General features: G+C 35.3%; 1 protein-coding gene across 9 annotated transcripts in view; it reads right to left on the bottom strand.

Annotated features, from left to right (window-relative positions):
• PTPRQ (protein tyrosine phosphatase, receptor type Q) overlaps positions 1 to 18,989 on the bottom strand; it is a 123,553-nt gene that overhangs the window by 67,830 nt on the left and 36,734 nt on the right. For all 9 annotated transcript variants that reach the window (XR_002434671.1, XM_021385259.1, XM_021385258.1 and 6 more), the window contains 10 exons: positions 16,257 to 16,467; positions 14,606 to 14,758; positions 14,311 to 14,490; positions 13,379 to 13,486; positions 11,053 to 11,334; positions 10,302 to 10,484; positions 9,018 to 9,119; positions 6,570 to 6,690; positions 2,925 to 3,085; positions 1,414 to 1,559 (listed from right to left, as the gene is read on the bottom strand). Coding sequence is in view for 8 of the 9 variants with exons in the window: in XM_021385259.1 (XP_021240934.1) it covers positions 1,414 to 1,559; positions 2,925 to 3,085; positions 6,570 to 6,690; positions 9,018 to 9,119; positions 10,302 to 10,484; positions 11,053 to 11,334; positions 13,379 to 13,486; positions 14,311 to 14,490; positions 14,606 to 14,758; positions 16,257 to 16,467 (1,647 nt within the window). In the remaining variant the exon portion in view is untranslated. The remainder of the gene's footprint in view (positions 1 to 1,413; positions 1,560 to 2,924; positions 3,086 to 6,569; positions 6,691 to 9,017; positions 9,120 to 10,301; positions 10,485 to 11,052; positions 11,335 to 13,378; positions 13,487 to 14,310; positions 14,491 to 14,605; positions 14,759 to 16,256; positions 16,468 to 18,989) is intronic.

Here is an 18,989-nt window from a genome sequence, read left to right as displayed (position 1 = left end):
GCACCTACTTTATGCAACAACAAAACTAGACCCTCACCTTGTTTGGCCAAAGCTACTGTGCTCCATCTTCCCTATCTTGTTCCTTCACTTCCAGTGTCCTCGGCAAATTCAGAAGGATAATAGGTCTTGTTTTATCAGTTTCACCTTATTGTTTCATCTCAGAGTCCCACCTTCCTAAATACAGGAATAGTCTGTAGTCCTCCTCTAATGTCCCTTTAGTTGTCCAAGAATTAGACAAATTTCAGAGGATGTGTTTGTTCAGGCAACAAACAAATGAACTTCGTTAGGCCAAGAAAAATGCTGCTGGTCCAGTACTGTGTGCAAGAAGAAGCTGACACTCTGAACTGTAGGCCTAATTTGAATCTCATCAGAATATGAATTCATGGCATGGTCTTGCTTGCATCAGAAAATATGCAGATAGAGTCTAGCAACCACACAGTTTCAGGGAAGTTGGAGATGTCTGAACACTGAAGCACATCAGCAATGATTCAAGTAGAGGAGTTTGTAAAATCTGTGAAATTTTTTTTCTAGTTAACCTCAAACACATGCATATCTCACAGTAGACATATATTGAGAATAAATTTATGCAGGACAGGTAATTTTTCAGGCATTAATTTCCTCATGACAATAAATTTTTTTTCTTCTCCATATATAAAGCTTGTAAAGCAAAACCTGTAAAGGAAGCTTATTTCTTCTGTATCAAAACATACTTTTAGAAAGGAGAGCAGAATAACTGTATGTAAAATTAATAAATGTGATGTATAATTAAGGATGAACGTATTAACAACAACAACAAAAAGAACTAGAAGGGAATGTCCAGATCACCAAAGAATAATCACATACAATTCATCTGTTATGCTTTACATTAGTATCTTGAAACAAGATATTTAGAATCCTAAACAGTAACTTACTTCTGAGAGCAACAAAAATATGAGATAATAATCTATTCTCTAGTTTGTCAGTATTACCTTCTTATTTTCAGTTCTGTATAAATATGCACTAAAAAGTAAAAACAGAGCTGTTACAGGAATTAATTCAATTTGACAGATTAGAGTAAAATAGTCTCAAGGATGTGCAATGGGTCTTCTGTCTATATGTGTTGTGTTTATATATGTATTACACATGGGTGTGCATATATCTGTACATCAGCATAGAGTATTACAGGAGACCTATTTGCTTCATATTATTAAGCATGAGAAGAGTTACATATGAATGCCCAATGAGATGTACAACACAACGCACAAGATTACAAGTTGTGCTTCTGTCTTTGAAAGTTAATAAACTGTCTTGTGGTAAAGAAAATATGAAAAGACAATATATTGGTAACTATAAAATTCATATACATAATGTTTAAGAAAATAAGCATTAGAACACTTTATTGAATTATACAATTGAATATAAAAAGAAGTTTACCTGTATAAATATTCCTGAATCATTTTTGAAATAAACGGAATAGTACCGTATATTTCCATTAGGCTTTTGAGGAGGAGACCAGAATAGCATTATCGATGTGGAAGTAAGGTTTCTGTACACAATATCTTTTGGTGGATCGCCCGGAGCTGGAAATATGTTAAGTTTTAGCATACCTAACAGAAGGTTTTGTACATTATAGTACTCATGAAATAGCCACTATAGATTTGACAACATCCTATGTCAAATTAAATGCATTTCTGAATACGTTACAAAAACTGCTTCTGGAAATGATAAAATAAAATAGAAACTGCAAACAAAATTTTCAAACCCTATTTTTTCAGACACGTTTTTATTTAGGTGCAGTGACACACAGAAACTCTTTTGTTATAGAATTTTCCTGTACTTACTGGCTTGCACACATGGAAAGTCTACATTGTGTATGCACAACAAATAAGCAACAGAATTTTGACAACGTCTGATTTGTAAACATATAAGTTGACCAAGTTAGGCCTCTAAGCTCCAAATGTAGTTAACAGAAAAAAAAGGATTTATTTCAGAAAACCTAAATTAAAAACCTCTTTCTCTCTTTGATGATTATAAACAGAATTTAGGCTCACAATTCTTGTAGACTAACCAGACACTTAAGTTTGAACAGTATTATAATTTCTGTTTTTAACTCTTTCCTCAGTCTATCGAATATGCAGGAAGGAAAGTGTAAATATTCTTCAACTAGAATCTCTTCCTGTCCTGTAAGGAATATGGTCCTTCTCAGTAGCACAGAGATGCAGGAGGCTCAAACTCAATTCCTTACATCAGCTTAAGAAAATTTACATCTACATTTCTGGCCATATATGAAAGTGCTCTACACAAATGCAGTAGAGCACTGAACACTGTAGGTGATCTTAACTCTTTTGTTTTGTGCTCTTCTAGTTTGTGTAATACATGAAAACATTAATTGGAAGGGGAACTCCAAGATCCATACCTTAAACTCCTGCCCTAAAACGTTAGTTCATGTTTCCAAAACACCATTAGTAGCAAAGGTTGGGAAAAGCCTACAAGCTGATGTTTAAAAAACTCTTTTGAGATATGACTCTGATAGAAACTAATCCTGCTACTGATTGTTGAGAAATTTATCTATGTACGACTGTTCTGAAGTATGCCTGTGTACTGTCCTTATAGGAACACATTGTATCAATATGCTTGGTGGGAAAACAAGAAACGTTAATGAAACTAAAAAAATTCAAAGCACAGTATACAATATGACCATCTACAGAAGTTATCTACCACTTTGAAAATCATTAAAAGAAAACAAACTATTAAATCATTGCACAGATGTAATTTTTTAATTCAAACCTCTTTGGGATCATGAAAGAGACTCTTAAGAGCATTTTTCCTATCAGAAGTTATGTCAGAGTAAGGTAGAGCAAAGAGCTATTAAAATACAGTATTTTTATAATGACAGAAATTCAAGGCTGAATGAAATCAAATATTCATACTATATATAAGCTTACCTCCTTCAGAAGTTCTGAATATTATAGTATCACTTTTTATGTTGCCATCTCCAAATCTTGTACTTGCTGCTACATACGCACTGTACTCAGAGTTATTTTCCAGATCTGTGAACTCCAGTGATGTTTCTGTTACATTAACACTCCTTTTTGACATTTTATTCCTAAAGAAAAAATATTTTATTAATTATTTATGCATGGATACAACTGTGGTATATGATATCGAACAGAAAAATGCTATCTTGTGGTAAATACATATAATGTAGGCTTTAAGGAAGATCTTGATCAATTCTGCCATATATATTTGAAAAGATCACTTTCCTGTTTTTGTATCTCAATGGAGCTCTTAATTTCACTTACAAACAAAACAAAACACAACAGAAACATGTATGTAAATTACATCAGCAATGATTACTATATGGAATATCAAGGAGGAGCATGTCCATCTTGTAATTGCTATCAAGTGTGGTATCCTTGGGAAGGACACACTAGGGCATAACTAAACTGTCTCCCTAGACAGAAATAGCGAAATATAAAAAGATTATAGCAGGGAGCATGCCCTACTGTGACTCTGTGAAATTGGTCAGAAGGCTGAAGTTATAAATGGAATAATAGAAGATGATATGGAACAGGAATTAGCTGGTGCTGAGTTAATTCTGGTGGAATGTAGCAGGGGATCAGAATGGAACTCTAGTCAGGTCAAAACCAGCCTAGAATGACTATAAGATGTAACATTAATAAAACGCTGGTATTAGCATAGGTATGAAATGATTATCAGAAAGTAAAATAAGATACAGGAACAACTAACTTGAATTTTAAAATTCTGTTATTTTATATTTCATGAAAAGCTAGCACAGAAGAGGCTAGCTAATGTTCCATTCCTGCAAATAATTTTGAATGAGTGGATGCACTGTGCCTTCTAATGGAATTTCATAGGGGAATTACAATTTGACAACTTCAAAGAAAAAAAAAAGAAAGGCTCATCCTTTCTTCGGAAATAGTCTTGATAACAGAAAATGTTACTAACATTTACATTATTCTCAAAGTTCTGACAGTTTGAGTAGTCTGTAAAGAGATACAGAGATACAAAAGGTTGCTATTACAGTTATCAGATTCTATCTGAAGAAAAGACATACTTTCTTGGATCTTTGCCCATTATATTCTTAGCGTGGAAAAATGTAGCTGGTTATAACTTAAGTAAGAAGAAAACTTACAGCTTACTGCTGCAAACACTTCCACTCTGAGTAACTGCATTCTCATAACATCTCCACAACTAGGTCATGGCTAAGAAGAAGATCTAAAGCTTGGAGCATTTCAAGAAAAGTTGATTTTCTATTTGGAAAGCAACAGAGACTCCAATCAAAACAATAAGAAAACACTGGCAAAGTGGATGCAGGTTTCTCAGACAATGAGAAAAAGGTCTAGCAGGGTAAACTAAGCTGAGGAATTTCAAGAACTAATTTTAATGAAGAATATTAAGTTTTAAATGACAAACTGAGACAAAAGAGGTCCTAAGAAATTGCATACTTGAAAAATATGGGTACCATAGTTTCATTAAAAAGCTGTACTCTTTAAGTAGATCTAGTCAGTAATTATCTCACAAGAAACTGCTGAGCAAGAGAATGACAATTTTTGATTCTGAAATATTTTCTTGAAAGAACAAAGGTATTGGCTGCTAAACAACTACAGAAAAATGTCAATAGCTCTTGCCAAGTTCAACAATTTTGTTAATATGCCTTGGTACTGTAGAACTGTAGACTCAAAGAGTAGAAGTTTGTAGATCAAAGTACCTAGAAAATTGCTTTGCTACTTGCTAGCACTCAAAACCAACTTGTCCTGAGACAAATCCATGAAAGATAATAAAAATGAGAACATTACTCTTTATGTTCTAGTATTTGCAAATTCTTTTTCTCAAATCTTTAGATTTACCAATTTTTCTGTAACCGTTGCAATATATTTCAGAGAAAGAGCATTTATTTAGCATCTGTATTAGCTTTCTTCTTTCTTCTTTATTAAGAAGCTCTGGGAATAATAATCTCCCAGGGAAAACATCGGATGCCCCCCAAAAGTAGCAACTGTGGCACAGCAGTTCGCCTTGTCAAATCTCACCCTGCAATGCATTGGATGAAATTACATAGCCAATTCCATTAAATATTTAATATGTAAAAAAGAAAAAGAAAAAAAAAAAGAAGTGAAGCTGTGAGAAGTTGTGAGGGATCCTTGCTTCAAGATGATACCTAATGCCTGTCTAATTTTAGATATGGCACAGTAAGGACGATAAGATACAGCAAGGAGAATATGGAGGGAAAAGGGACAAGGATTACTTCAAAAAGTTTTGTGGTTGCTTAAATGAGATATTTGGAGAGGTGGTTCAGTGGAATGATGGTTTTTAATAACCAATTCTTACTAACTTGTCACAACAAAAGTAGTGAGCTTTAAGATAATATAAGGATAGGAAGTGCTATAACCTCAAACTTTTGAACACAGCCTGTATCAAAATGATAATCCATATTGTAAAGTAACACTTTCCTAGATGTAAGATAGTCATTAGTTTATTTTTCTTTATGGTAAAAGAGCACAAGATCTTGCAAACATAGTAGAAGTAACAAGACAAGCCAAATTTAACTCTTCTGGAAAAAGAACTCCCTCCTGTTCACTTGAAAAATTAACTTAGCAAGAAGTTATAATTAAAAAAAAAAATCAGTAGAAACCAAGGCCAAGTTCTACCCCAAAACTGTAGTCACATTAAAATAGTAAGTGAAAGCTCAATAATATTGCATTTAAAAGACTGATAATTTGCACACATCGTTCACATCTCATAAGGTGGAGTTCTTTAGAATTTTCTTCCAGTGTCTTTTGCAGTGGCAACAGAATGGTATAATGTAAGTGCAATTGTTAAAAGTGATACACAACAAAATCTTCTTAATCCCAGAAGTTATATATGGATCTTTGAAGAGATGAAACATTCACTAGACTGAATTATGCTATGCAGCACAGAACCTGCAAGTTTTAAAATACTAAAATCTCTTCTGAAAGATTAAAAAAGATCCCAGGAGCAATGACAAGGAAAAATAAATGCAAGGAAGCAGAAACAACAGAAGAGAAAACAATATAGTAAATGAAAAAGATATGTTAAAAATACTTTGCTATAAATATAATATATGCAAAATACAACATTAAGTATAACTGATAGTACATACAGACTATTATTGTGACTCTTTTTATGTCATTTAGATGGTTGCTAGAAGAGCTCTCAAATTGCTTTCACGCACTTTCTACAAAAGAAATCTATTTTACATAAATTTCAAATCTTTACATTTTAGGGTAAGCCAGTGCCCTGCCTCAAAACATGCCCGATCAATATAGAATGAAAGCCACTACAGTCTAAATTAAATTTTCATTTACATTAAAAAAAAAAAAAAACTTGTCATTAAAAAAATAGAAAAAGCTTGCAAAATATTCAGTACCAATTTTCAGCTGCCACATTATATCTGAATTTGTGAACACAAAAGGCTAATATTCTTAAGTGTTGGATGAATATGTATTTGCCAAAAACATGTAATCCACATATTGTGTAAGAAAAACCCAACATTCCTGCTAGGTTACAGATTAATATTTATCCTCAGAACTATTTCCAGGAAATCTTACCAGACGTAAACTGTGTAATAGAGGATAATTCCATTTGGCTCCAGTGGAGGTTTCCATGACAACTTCACAGTGACACCCGACAACTGTTTTACTGAAAGGGATTCTGGAGGCGAACTAGGAGCTATAAAATGAGAGAACAGGTCACAACATCTTGGTAAACAGCTAAGATCTATGGGATATGCAACATCCTCACATAGGATAGCAATTATTTGTGATGGAAAATTAACTTTGTACTACACCAGCACAGTATCCATCAACTAATGTTATAGCACAGCTTCTTTTCCTTCTTCTGAGAGATGATAAAAGAAGATTTTGCATGGTGGTGTTTGAACATCTGTTTCTGTGATTCAATGGAAAAAGTACTTCATGAGAAAACTGAGTATCGGGTAGGTCACAGTGATTCACCTACTGTCTGAGTACGTTGCTGCCATGTTTTTTCTTCTAATAAAAGCAAGAGCTTTACAGGTATGAACACGTGTAAAATACAGCAAAATAGTTCCCCTGAGGGAAAAGAAGTGCTGGAAATAATTACATGAAGCACCGAAATGTGGAAAAATCAATAAGCATGGCACTGAGGGCTGATAAAATGTGGGATACTAGGCAGTGGTAAAATCTATTCACTCCATCAAATAAGGACCACATTCATACATTTTATATGTCACAAGGGCAAGTATAAAGATGGGCATTGACTGAGACCAGTAAAATTCATTTTAAGATGAACTTTACATGACACCACGTAAAAATTTTGAAGGAAAATAGTAAGTGAAAATGTTAGATCATGTTTAATTTCAGTCCAATTGAAGTACTCTAAAGTTCATATAAGTATTGCCGAAGAAAAATATACCTACGTATGCATTAGTTATAACACTTTGCAGTAGCATGTTATTGAGAAGTAAACCTTGATTCACAGACAGTAGTAGTATTATGTAGAATGACTTTTGTTCTTCTCAAATTAAACCAAAAAGCATCATGTACTAAAAATTCAGGTCATAATTGTAGTCATGCATGGAAATTGAGAATAAGAGCATAGTTATTAGCACATCTATGAAACATTTGGTCTGAAACTTGGAACACTATGTTCCTGTGAATAAAGTACATGTGGTGTATTATAAATACTGTTTCTCAGTTGTCGTTCCTTCTTTCATTATCTTAGAAGTTGGCATAAAAGTTTTAGATCTCTGTACATTTAAGAAAAAATATTTTTCATGAACAAAGGCTGTCAGTGTCTGTATTTAGTAGCAAAAAATGGCCACAGCTGTATTTAGTGTTTTACTTGTATTACCATCAGTGCCTGTATAATAAAAGATCTATGAAATAGTGAATGTCCTATCTTTTTGTCTAGTTCATATGGAAGTTCCTATTCAGGGGATATTTTTTTTTGCTGAAGAATAGAATTGGCACTGCTGTAAATAAAAATGCTTTTAGTAAAACATGGATTTATCCAAATCAGCTATTTGCAGTGCACTCCAGCAATGTTACTATCGAGCAAGTATTTATTACTGATGGCATGAAGGTAAGGACATCAGCATCTGGGAGATATGCAAAGACCTATTATCATCAAAACCCATTGCTCCCTAAAACATGGAATGAGACTTAATTTAGGGAATGCCTGGTGGGATGTTTATGTCAATGCAGCTTTAATTTGTGTTCTTAGTGTCTTCCTCCCTAAGCAATGGAGAGAGACAGCCAGGCTCCTCCAAAATGCAAGCCACAGCCCCTACGATTCTGCTTATGTTCCTCTCCAGTACCTACAGAAGGGACTAATGACAGCTTCACACAACTACACTGGCTACTGGAAGTGCAAATATTTTAAGGTTCTTCTGCTGATTTGTGGCCTAATGTACTAATTATCAGGGAAACCAATGACTATGTTCTACCCTGACCCTGCAATGTAGAACACTCCACTGCTCAATTTAGAAGTCCAGTACTACAGAAGATAGACTTTGAGTATTTTCATAATATTAATAATTTTCTATGTATCTGTGTGCATCTTTTTAGAAGAATCCCCAAATTCTCCAGATAAGAAAAAAACAACATAAATTTCTCAGTACCACACAAGCTCTTTTCAGTAGTTTTCCTTTTCTACAGTTCTCACAGGTCTGCAGAACAAAATCCCATATTTAATTCTACCATATGAAGTATCAGATTAAAATGATACCAGTAAATTAAGATTCTTCAAATGAAGAAGATACTGTCAAAACCCAATGTTCATGCACAACAATCCCTTAATTTCACATACCTTGTACTGGTTAACATATTAAATAGCCTTTATAAACACAGACATACACACACACAAAGAGATGTGTACGGCTGAATGTGTAGATAGATGGATATTAATAGACTTATAGTAACAAAAACATTTCTAAAACCTACATATATATGACATGAAGTGTAATACGTTAGGACTACAAGCAGAAAATGATAAATCACACTTCTATTCTGACTTACCATCCTCATCAGTCAGTATATGCAGAGGTGCACTACGAAGGCCCTCCCCCATCACGGTACTAGCAGACACTTCTATCGTATATTCTGTATATTTCTTCAAATCTAAATAAAGAAGAGTAATTCAGCAAATCAAACATTCAGTGAGGGAAACTTCTGTCAATGGAAAAAAACTTGAGATTGTATATCATAAGGAGAAGTTCTGAAGTGCTGAAGAGGCTTATCATTTGTGCCTTTAGAGATTAAAATGAGCATTAGGAAAATCTGAACACAAACTATTCTGCATGAACAATAGAAGGGGAAAAGCTCTAATTACCAATTTAGAATCGTATCCTGAGTTGGAAGGGACACACAGGTACCATTGAGTCCAACCACTGGCTGCACACAGCATCAACCAAAATCAAACCCTATGAGAGCACTGTCCAAACACTCCTTGAACTCCAGCAGCTTGGGGCTTTGCCCACCACCCTCTGGTGAAGAACTTTTTCCTAACACCCAAGCTGACCCTCCCCTGATGCAGCTCCATGTTGTTCCCTTGGGTTCTTTTGCTGCCACCAGACAGCAGAGCTCAGTGCTGCCCCTCTGCTCTCCTCGTGAGGAGCTCTAAGATGCCATCAGGCATCCCCTCAGCCTTCTTTTCTTTGGGCTGAACAAACCTCGTATGTTTTGCCCTCTAGACCATTTTATACTTCATATTTCTGGAATGCTTTGAAGTTTGTGCTTAGCACAACTTTGAAAATTTACTACTTAAGGTACTGAGTGGCCAGCATTAGCTGCTCCATGATAGAGCAGTTAATGCATAATAATGATTGAACAAATCAGAAGATGGAAAGGTGAGTGAAAAGGGAAGTATTTATATTCACAATAAAATTGGTGATCTCAGTGCTTACTTAGAATCATAGAATTAGCAAGACTGGAAAAGACCTACAAGATCATCCAGTCCAACCATCCAACTACCACCAATAACCCCACTAAACCACATTCTCTCAACACAACATCACTTTGTTACAATGATAAATACGCAAAAAAATCTATTGGATTTCCTTGTAATTTAAATGTCTAAAACACAGTAAGAGACATGTTACACTGTATACCAAGCATAGTCCATTCCACAACAGTACTACAGAGCACAACTGGCGGCTTCTCAGGACAAGCAGCACCTAACTCTATAAGGACAAGAATGATCTTGTCCATTCAGTGAATCAATTGTTCTGCATCAGTCAGTCTGTTGAGCACTTCTCAGAACAATTCACAGTTGTCTTAAGACTCATGTCATCATGTACTAGCCTGTAATATGTAGTACCAGATGAGTGGTGTTTATAACTCTTTCCTTGGTTCCATTAGTCCTCTTGAGATATATTGTGTAGGTCTGTATGATTCCATTGGGAATGGATGGTGGAAAAAATGACAATTCAATTTCCGTGGATGAGATGTTCCGATACGTTATGTTTTCTGGTGCAGAATTGGGAACTAGAAGATGAAAATTAGACTTGTAAAAGATTCCAGCCAGTTTCATTGATTTCTTAAGCATTTTCTTAAACGTAATCTGCTTTAATCTTCTGCTATTTTACTTCTGCATTATCGAAAATATTTCCAGCAACAAACAAATTCAACTACTACAAAATAGCACCTTATCAGTTAATCCTGATGTATTTCTTTAACCATTAGAATTGATTTCTTACAAAATCTTAGTTGATAAATTGAATTCCAAGTCAACCTCACATTTTGAAACCCTACTTTCCTATAAAACATTATTTTCCTGCAAGATACAAGAAATACTTTGAGGACAAAAAGTAAAATATATGAAGTCTATCAGACATACATATTCCAATTGTTCTCTTTACTTCTTAACCATCTGTACTATTTCCTTATGTTTGTTTCGTACATAGAAGAGAAAAAAGAGGATTCAAAGTTCCTGCTTTGCAAAGCAATAACCTAGTTTTAAAATAAATTAATGTGGACTTCCAAGCATCAAATGCCACCAGAAAGCACTTGTCAGAAAAAAAAAACCCTGTTTTCCAAAAAACTGTATACTCACCAGTTTCAGAAGTTCTCACCAGAAGTGGGAAAGATGACTGATTGCCATGACCAAGTCTAGTGAATGCCCTTACAGAGATGTTGTAGAGAGTATATGGCATCATTTCAGTAAGTGATATATTTGTAGATGATGTGTTTCTCACAAATAAATCACTGGAATCACTGTATAGAACTTCATAGTGAGTTATGAGACCATTAGGCTGCTCAGGTGGTGACCATTTCAGGTTTATCTCTGTTGCAGTTATATTTATTATCTCTACATTTTGGGGAGGGGAGTCTGGTTCTGCAGTACAAAAATTAAAGAACAAAAAAGTCTGAGACATTCAGTTAATTGAATATAGGACTGATCTGAAAAACGTATTGGATTGTAACATTTAGATATCCTGAATGGTCCTGTAGCAATATGCAAAGCTAACTGTAGCAAAAAAGCAATGATTAACTTACTCTCCTTCTCAAAGTTTTAGTAAATTTCTGTATTCTTAACTTTTCACTAAAAAAAGTAGACATCTTTTTGTATCCCAAACACTTCGGCTTTTTTGGATTTTTTTTCTTTCCTTCACTTTCAAATTTATCCAACACTGCAGCTAATAAAACAAAAAAGCAAAGTAAAAACCAAAATCCCCTCCCCCCGAAATTCAACTTCCTCTGTCTATTGCTTTCATTCAGACTGATTCTTCAAATCCTCTCATTGACTTCCACTAATTTAATTTTGTTTGAATGTCATTTTTCTGTCTTCTTCTTAAAAACGACCTGCCTTATTTCATTCAAACACCAACTGAACCAGGGAAGGGACCCTTTGCAGCGTAACTGAATTCCCTTTAGTTTACTGATATAGTTGCTAAATGATAACCATTGAAGATCCCAGTGTAAACCTTGCATAAGGTGAAGCAGAAAACAAGTCCAGCTCTAGGGTAGTGTGTTGGCTGAATCTACTGGCAATGTATGATTTGATGTGACTCTAGTGAGCTCATAACCCACTGAAGAGCTGAAGGAGTGAGTGGACTTTATTCACAAGGTCAGCTCTGAGCGCCAACCCTGATTCCTCTGAAGGCCTCATCACTTCATTCCTGAAATAACCTATCTATAAAACTAAAGGAAAAAAAAGTAATAAGAATCCTGGATTATGCTATTCAGTTTGTGTACAAATACATATATACACACATTTTAGAATTTATCTTGAAGCTTTTTGATGTAAAGGTGTCATGGAACAACTTTCATTCCTGATTTCTGAGCCTGCGAACGAAAAAATGTTCACTGTAATAAGTCACTACTCTTTGGAAGGCAGAACAGCCCACATGGATAATTCCCATGTGAAGAAGCTTAATTTTCAATTGAAATGCATTTTTCAATTTATCTGGCATGGAAAAAAAATATTTGAACGCTATGGCCTGGTATCTTCCATGCTAACATGCTGCCTAAGTTAGATGTGGTGTCTTTGCTATTTGGAGGTACCTCTCTCTTTTCAGCTCAGCAGAACTCAGGCAAGTTGTCATTTCTAGGTTGGCTATAGTAAGGATACATAAACCTCAACCTGAAATGCATCAGGAGAACTAAAGAAAGAGAAGAATAGAGGTGAGAATAATTACACATAGCTTTGTAAAAAGGCAGGAATTAATTATCACTGATTCTCTCTCAATTGTTTGCCCTGGGCTTGCATATATCTCTTACTAGTGAATTAATTATTGGCCTGAAACCCAACTCTGAACAAATTTCTGTCATGTTCAGAGGTAGGGCACTTAAAACATAAAATTTGCTTCAGGGAAACAGATACTTAGGTAGGCAATTTCCCATTCATGTGATATGCCTTTCCTCTGCAAAAACTAATAGTGTAGAAGCACAAAAGCTTTAAAAATATATGATAAACACTTTAATTTTCACTGTTTAATTTGATATTTTGGTTGGTTGGTTACTCTAGTTATCTAAACTTCATAAATCCCCATAATTTTTAATCTTTCAATCATTTGCTCTCTTTTTTCCCACTTAATTATTCCTCCTGTATTGTAGCGCATTTGACAGCTGTGAGAGATAAATGACAATTAGACTATTGCTTTCTTTACTGTTTTGATAAAAACTAGAAATAATTTGAAACAAGTGAAAATAAAAACCTGGTATAAATGAGGAATGATTAAGTATATATCCCTGCTATGTAAATCAAATCCCCATGCTTCTCTTTGCACAGGCCAATGGCAATTCAGTCACTGACTGATAGAAAACTAATAATTTCAACAAACATTGATTTTATTTATAAGCTTTCTTCCCATCCTTAGGTATGTTCTCAGACTTCTTCAATACAGAAATCAAATAATCATTGCAAACAATATATTTACCATCTTCAGGGGTTCTCACAAAAACATCATTCTCTTCAGACAAAGCACTTTCTCCAATTACAGTAGATGCTGCAACTCTCATTTTATAGTTGGTGTATTTTTTTAAACCTAAAAAGATTAAGTAAAAAAAAAAAATGATTGTTGATGATCTTCCTTGAACGTATTGTAGCTTTCTTATGAAACTATTAAAGAATTCTAAGAGTTTTTGATACACGTTTTCCACCTAAATGATAGAATTTGTACAATACCATTTATTGTAGCTTTCTTATGAAACTATTAAAGAATTCTAAGAGTTTTTGATACACGTTTTCCACCTAAATGATAGAATTTGTACAATACCATTTATCTGGGGAGTGTCAAATAAACACACAGACAAATCAACAGATTTTGAAATACTTAAACTAGCTTCAACCCTGTAAATTGCTTTGATTGTGAAAACAAGGAACGTGTACGTCTACACACAAACATGTTTTATTGCACATGCATTACTCTATCTAGCTCAAATAAGTGTCTGAAACTGCATAAATAACACCTTTTTTTTTTCAATAAGCATAAATATTGTCACCTTAAAATAAGAAAATTATTATTAACATTAGACAAATACTGTATGGAAAAGAAATCAAGTCTAAAAATGAATTAACAATTCAGAAACATTTTCCTTCATGAAAAGAATGAGGAAAAATTGGTAAGGAGAAATCCACATGACAAATTACTACTCACTACATTACTTGCCATATGTAGTCCTCTCCGCCACTCTCACATTCCCTACATACCTCTCCACAGCAGACAAGTCTGGCACTAGTTTCCCATCTGCACTGTGTGCATGGGGCACACTTGATCTACCTACCTTACAGTGGCTACATTACATAAAGCTGGAATAAATAATTTTGAAAAATATATTTGCAATTATTTTTTAGCACATGACACAGTACCTGTCATAAGTAAGCTGTTGTTTGAAGTTGTTGTGTGGAATGCTCTTTTTGTATCCAGTTCCATCGCATAAACAGTATAATGAATGATTTTCCCATTGGGATTTGCTGGAGGATCCCAATACAGCAAAACAGAGGAGGAACTAATATTCTTATAAGATATACTTTGCACTGAGCTTGGAACTTAAATGAAAACAAACAAAAAAATGTAACAGTAAGCAAAAGAAATTATTTTTAACAAATTAAAATTTCCTGAAAGAACTTACGGATGTTAACTTAGTTCTGAGCTACATTCTACCTTGCTCGCGTGTCCTGGCTGTGAGAACAGATGGTGGCCCTTCTCCAATAGCAGTGAAAGCAGACACACTGATTGTGTAGTCTGTGAAAGGTACAAGGCCCTTTATAACGTATGACAGTTCTTCACCCAGAATGTCAGTGGCATACTGATCATCTGTGATTAAATTGAGAGAAATAGTCACTTATTTGTAAACTCTTTGTTTTTCTTTTTCATTCTAAACTCTGACACAGTAACCTACAACAATTCTTCTGCAAAAAGAAATACTTTTCATGGCAATCACAAAAATATAAAGAAGATGTTGCAAAGCGTCTCATCACCAAGGAGTTACTAAGTCAACCTTCAAGCATACAATCCTCTTTGCTTTTCAGAGGCCTTCTATAAAGTATGACATTCAGACAGTAGGAAGAAAAATAGAAAGTCTAGGTGAAATAATGCATGGGAGCAAACTAAAACCAAACCAAAACTGACAGCTATGTCAAAATAAAAATAAAATTTAAAATGGAGAGAACTAGGAAAAAGCATACTTGTAGATGGTCTATTTTTCCCTGTGATTACAGAACTGTAGCTCCTAGGTTATTGAGGTTTCTAATTTCGTTTGTTTGTTTTTAGGGGGCTTGTTTATTTGTTTATTTGCTTTATTTGTTTAAATTAGGAAATAGATTCTTTCTTCCCTGCCCTCCCAGCTTTACATATCTAAGTATCAGGCCCAAAGATTAGCATCCAAGTATCAGCAAGCTCCACTGAAAACTAATAACTACTATAATACTTGTGTGCTATATTTCAACAGATGATGTTTGAAATTAATTTTTCATCAATGCAGACGTTTTAGCAACTCACTAACTGAAGCTGAATGAGGCAGTAAAAAGAAAACTCACTTTTAAAGCACTGTATGTTTTCTCTGTATGACAGAGAAGATCTCATAGGATTACTATAGAAAAGATCCACTGAATACTGCAGAATTTAATGGATTAAATTCTCGTCGTAATCACTGGTGTAGACAGAGGCATCCAGTGATTTCAACAGCTCTTTTAAAAATTTGATTTTCTCTCTACTGCTCAAAACTCTCATTGTAAAAATTCAGAGCGGTATTTTAAGTCCTCACCTGTCAGCTATGGCCTGCTTAATGATTTGTAAATTTTCATACTTAGCAAAGAAACACTGTTCCATTGATAATACAGAACAAGTGTACACACTAATGACATCACCATGTCATGGGGTCATCTCCACCTGTTTGTAACCCATACAGCAAAGTTGTAACTTTTTGACCTATTTACCTTCACTGACATTTGAAAACCTATTAGTCAAAAGGCTTAGAGAAATCAAGGTCTCTGAAGGGCTTGGAGATATGTTAATCCCTGACAATCACACCTGCTTTGGCAACTGTAATAACTGATTGTCTATGCAGCTTGGCTGATGGCTTTCGGGTGCTCCTTTCACTAGGAAGGTCAGCTGGGTGACAAGGGGCTAGTTCCTGCCTGTGTGGCATTCCCATTTGCTTCAGAAGGTTATTTGGTAGTAAAAAAATCCAACTCCAGCAAATGACCCATTCATAATCTGCCTAAACCATGTGCTGAAGATTGTAGTTGGGACAGTGATGGTGGTCCTTGGGAGCAAAGGAACAGGTAGAAAAAATAACATTAAATTATCTTACCCAAAGTAGAATGTAATTCTGCAGCTCCATTTATAGCAGGCAAATGAGCATCAGACACACGTGTAAATATTACTGGGGAAGCAGTCTGAATACTAGAAAACATTTCACCTGAACCTTCATACAATTCATTGGCTGTTTCTATTGAATTCCAGGTGGGAGAAGGTTTGATGTTTTCATTTATCATGTATGGCTCCAAAGAATTAATCAAATACTAAAAATTAGAAAAATAAAGTCATAATCTTTGTCATCATTATATTCTTTAATTCAATTTATATATACGATATAAATTATGTATTGCTAACATTACAATAATATTCATGTGATATATAATTAACCTTGCAAAACAATATTTTTATGCAAAAGCTCAGCTGCTTGTAGCCTGCAACTTGTTCATTTTAAAAATAAACACCACATACATTTTTAAAATTTCTTAAAATTTCTTAAAATATGGATTTTACAGTAAAACCATAATGCTCTCATATTTTAGTGCAAGGCCTTTACATTTAATGTTATTATGCTTGTAGCTATATTGAAAAGGCACATTTGATCTTGGGAGGCTCCACTTGTTCTCAGTATTTTCCAGTAGGCTTGAAGGTGCTGACAAGAAGAGGGCTTCAGATGCCCCCACTAGGCCCTGAGGAAGAACAACAGGTTGATCAGGTTGATGAGAGGGAAAAAAGATGTCTGTGACCTTTGAGTAAGGAATAGATGAGGGAGAAAAACAGAAGCTAATGAAATAAAAAGATTAGTTAAAACACGGGAGTAAATATGTGGAAAAGAAGAATGAAAGGGAGTCAAGTGAGCAAGTGATGCAGAGGTCAGTAAGACAGCAGGAGCAAAAGACAAATTTGGAAAGAGATGCAAGTAGACTTAAGGGGAGAAACGACTACCATGAGAACCTACCATTTTCCTACCAAGGAAAGCTGAAAAGAGAGAGGCTAGAGAATAAGCGTTAAATGGTGTGTAAGCACTAGATCATTATGGCCCTTCAGAATGTGGGACCAAATCCAGGGCTACAGTGTCTCTAAATTGTTATCTTGCCATCTGTGAACACTCCCCACTCACACATATGGCAAGCTTCACTGTCAGAAAGAGATGCGTTTATAGTGATGCAATTAATAACCAGTAGCTCTCTCCTTACAGACCTCAGGTGGAGAAAGGAGACAAAGCAGCCTTTTTTTATCAATAGCCTTTTTTATTTTTATCAACTATACAGACAGTGAGATTGAGTGTACCCTCATCAAGTCTGCAGATGACACCAAGCTGAGTGGTGCATTTGACACCACAGAGGGATGGGATACCGTTAAGAGGGACCTGGACATGCTTGAATAGTGGGCCCATGTGAACCTAATGAGGTTTAACAAGGCCAAGTGCAAGTACAGACTGAGAGAAGAGCTCATGGAGAGGAGCTGTGCCAAGAAGAACTTGCTGGTCTTGGTGGATGAAAAATTGGGCATGAGCCAGCAGTGTGCACTTGCAGACAGGAAGGCCAACAGTATCCTGGGATGCATCAGAAGAGGGATGACCAGCAGGGAGAGGGAGGCGATTGTCCCCCTCTACTCTGCCCTTGCAAGGCCACCATCCAGACTACTGCATCCATGCCTGGGGCCCCTATCACAAGAAAGATGTAGAGCTGTCAGAGCAGGTGCAGAGGAGGGCCACAAAAATAATCAAAGGGCCGAAGCACCTCTCTTATACGCTAAGTTTGAGGGAGCTGGGCTTGTTTAGCTTGGAGAAGAGAAGGCTCTGAGGAGACCTCATTGCAGCCTTTCAGTACTTGAAGAGAGCATATAAACAGGAGGGGGACTGACTTTTTATATGGTCTAATAGTGCTAGGACAAGGGAGAATAGCTTTTAACTAAAAGAGGAGAAATTTAGATTAGATGTTAGGAAGAAGTTGTTTACTTGGAGGGTGGTGAGTCACTGGAAGAGATTGTCCAGAGAAGCTGTGGATGCCCCATTCCTGGAGGTTTTCAAAGCCAGGCTAGATGGGGCCTTAAGCAGCCTGATCAGCAGGAGAGATAGAACAGGTGATCTTTAAAGAGTTCTTTAAGGTTCCTTTCAATCTAAGTCATTCTGTGATTCTTTTTTACAATTTTAACTAAGTTAGATTAACCACAGCCAGATGTTCTGCACCAATCTCACCTAAGTACCAGGTAAAAGACATATATGCCTCATTTTCACCAACTTCTTACAGCAAAGCAGTAACTCACATGGAAATAACTTCTGTCTCTGAGGCTTTAAGACAATGTTTGTTATGATTTGTCTTGTTCTTTCATTGGAAGATTAAATTCAATAAGCTTTAGAAAGCATCAGTGATTCTAAATTAAGAATTCACAAATTAGGAAATCCCAGCATTAAAATATGTCTGTGTAGATAATTTTCATCTTTTCTGACTGTACTATGATATAATCTTTAATTATGGAGTTATACAATTTCACTTTCCAAGGATCTCAGTCTGGTTTAATGAATGGATCCTTGTCCTCATCTTTTTCCCCTGCTCCTTTTTAAACACTTGGCTCCAGGGCTCTATTTAATGTATAACATGCAACTTGAAAGCAAACTCCTTCACTGAACTCTGTATCAAAGACATAGATTCTGTGTCAGATTCAAAGACAAACACTTTCTAAAAAAGGAATTATGCAATGTTTAGGCAGCTATGCTCAACAGTAAGATAAAAATAAAAAGCCTTAACTTGGAAATAACTGTCTTGAGCTGAATGCTTGCTAAGGA

The sequence above is a fragment of the Numida meleagris genome, chromosome 1 (genome assembly GCF_002078875.1).
Source record: "Numida meleagris isolate 19003 breed g44 Domestic line chromosome 1, NumMel1.0, whole genome shotgun sequence".
Classification (NCBI taxonomy): domain Eukaryota; kingdom Metazoa; phylum Chordata; class Aves; order Galliformes; family Numididae; genus Numida; species Numida meleagris.
Note: the sequence above shows the minus strand (reverse complement) of the source record. Positions and strands in the feature narration are given on the sequence as shown.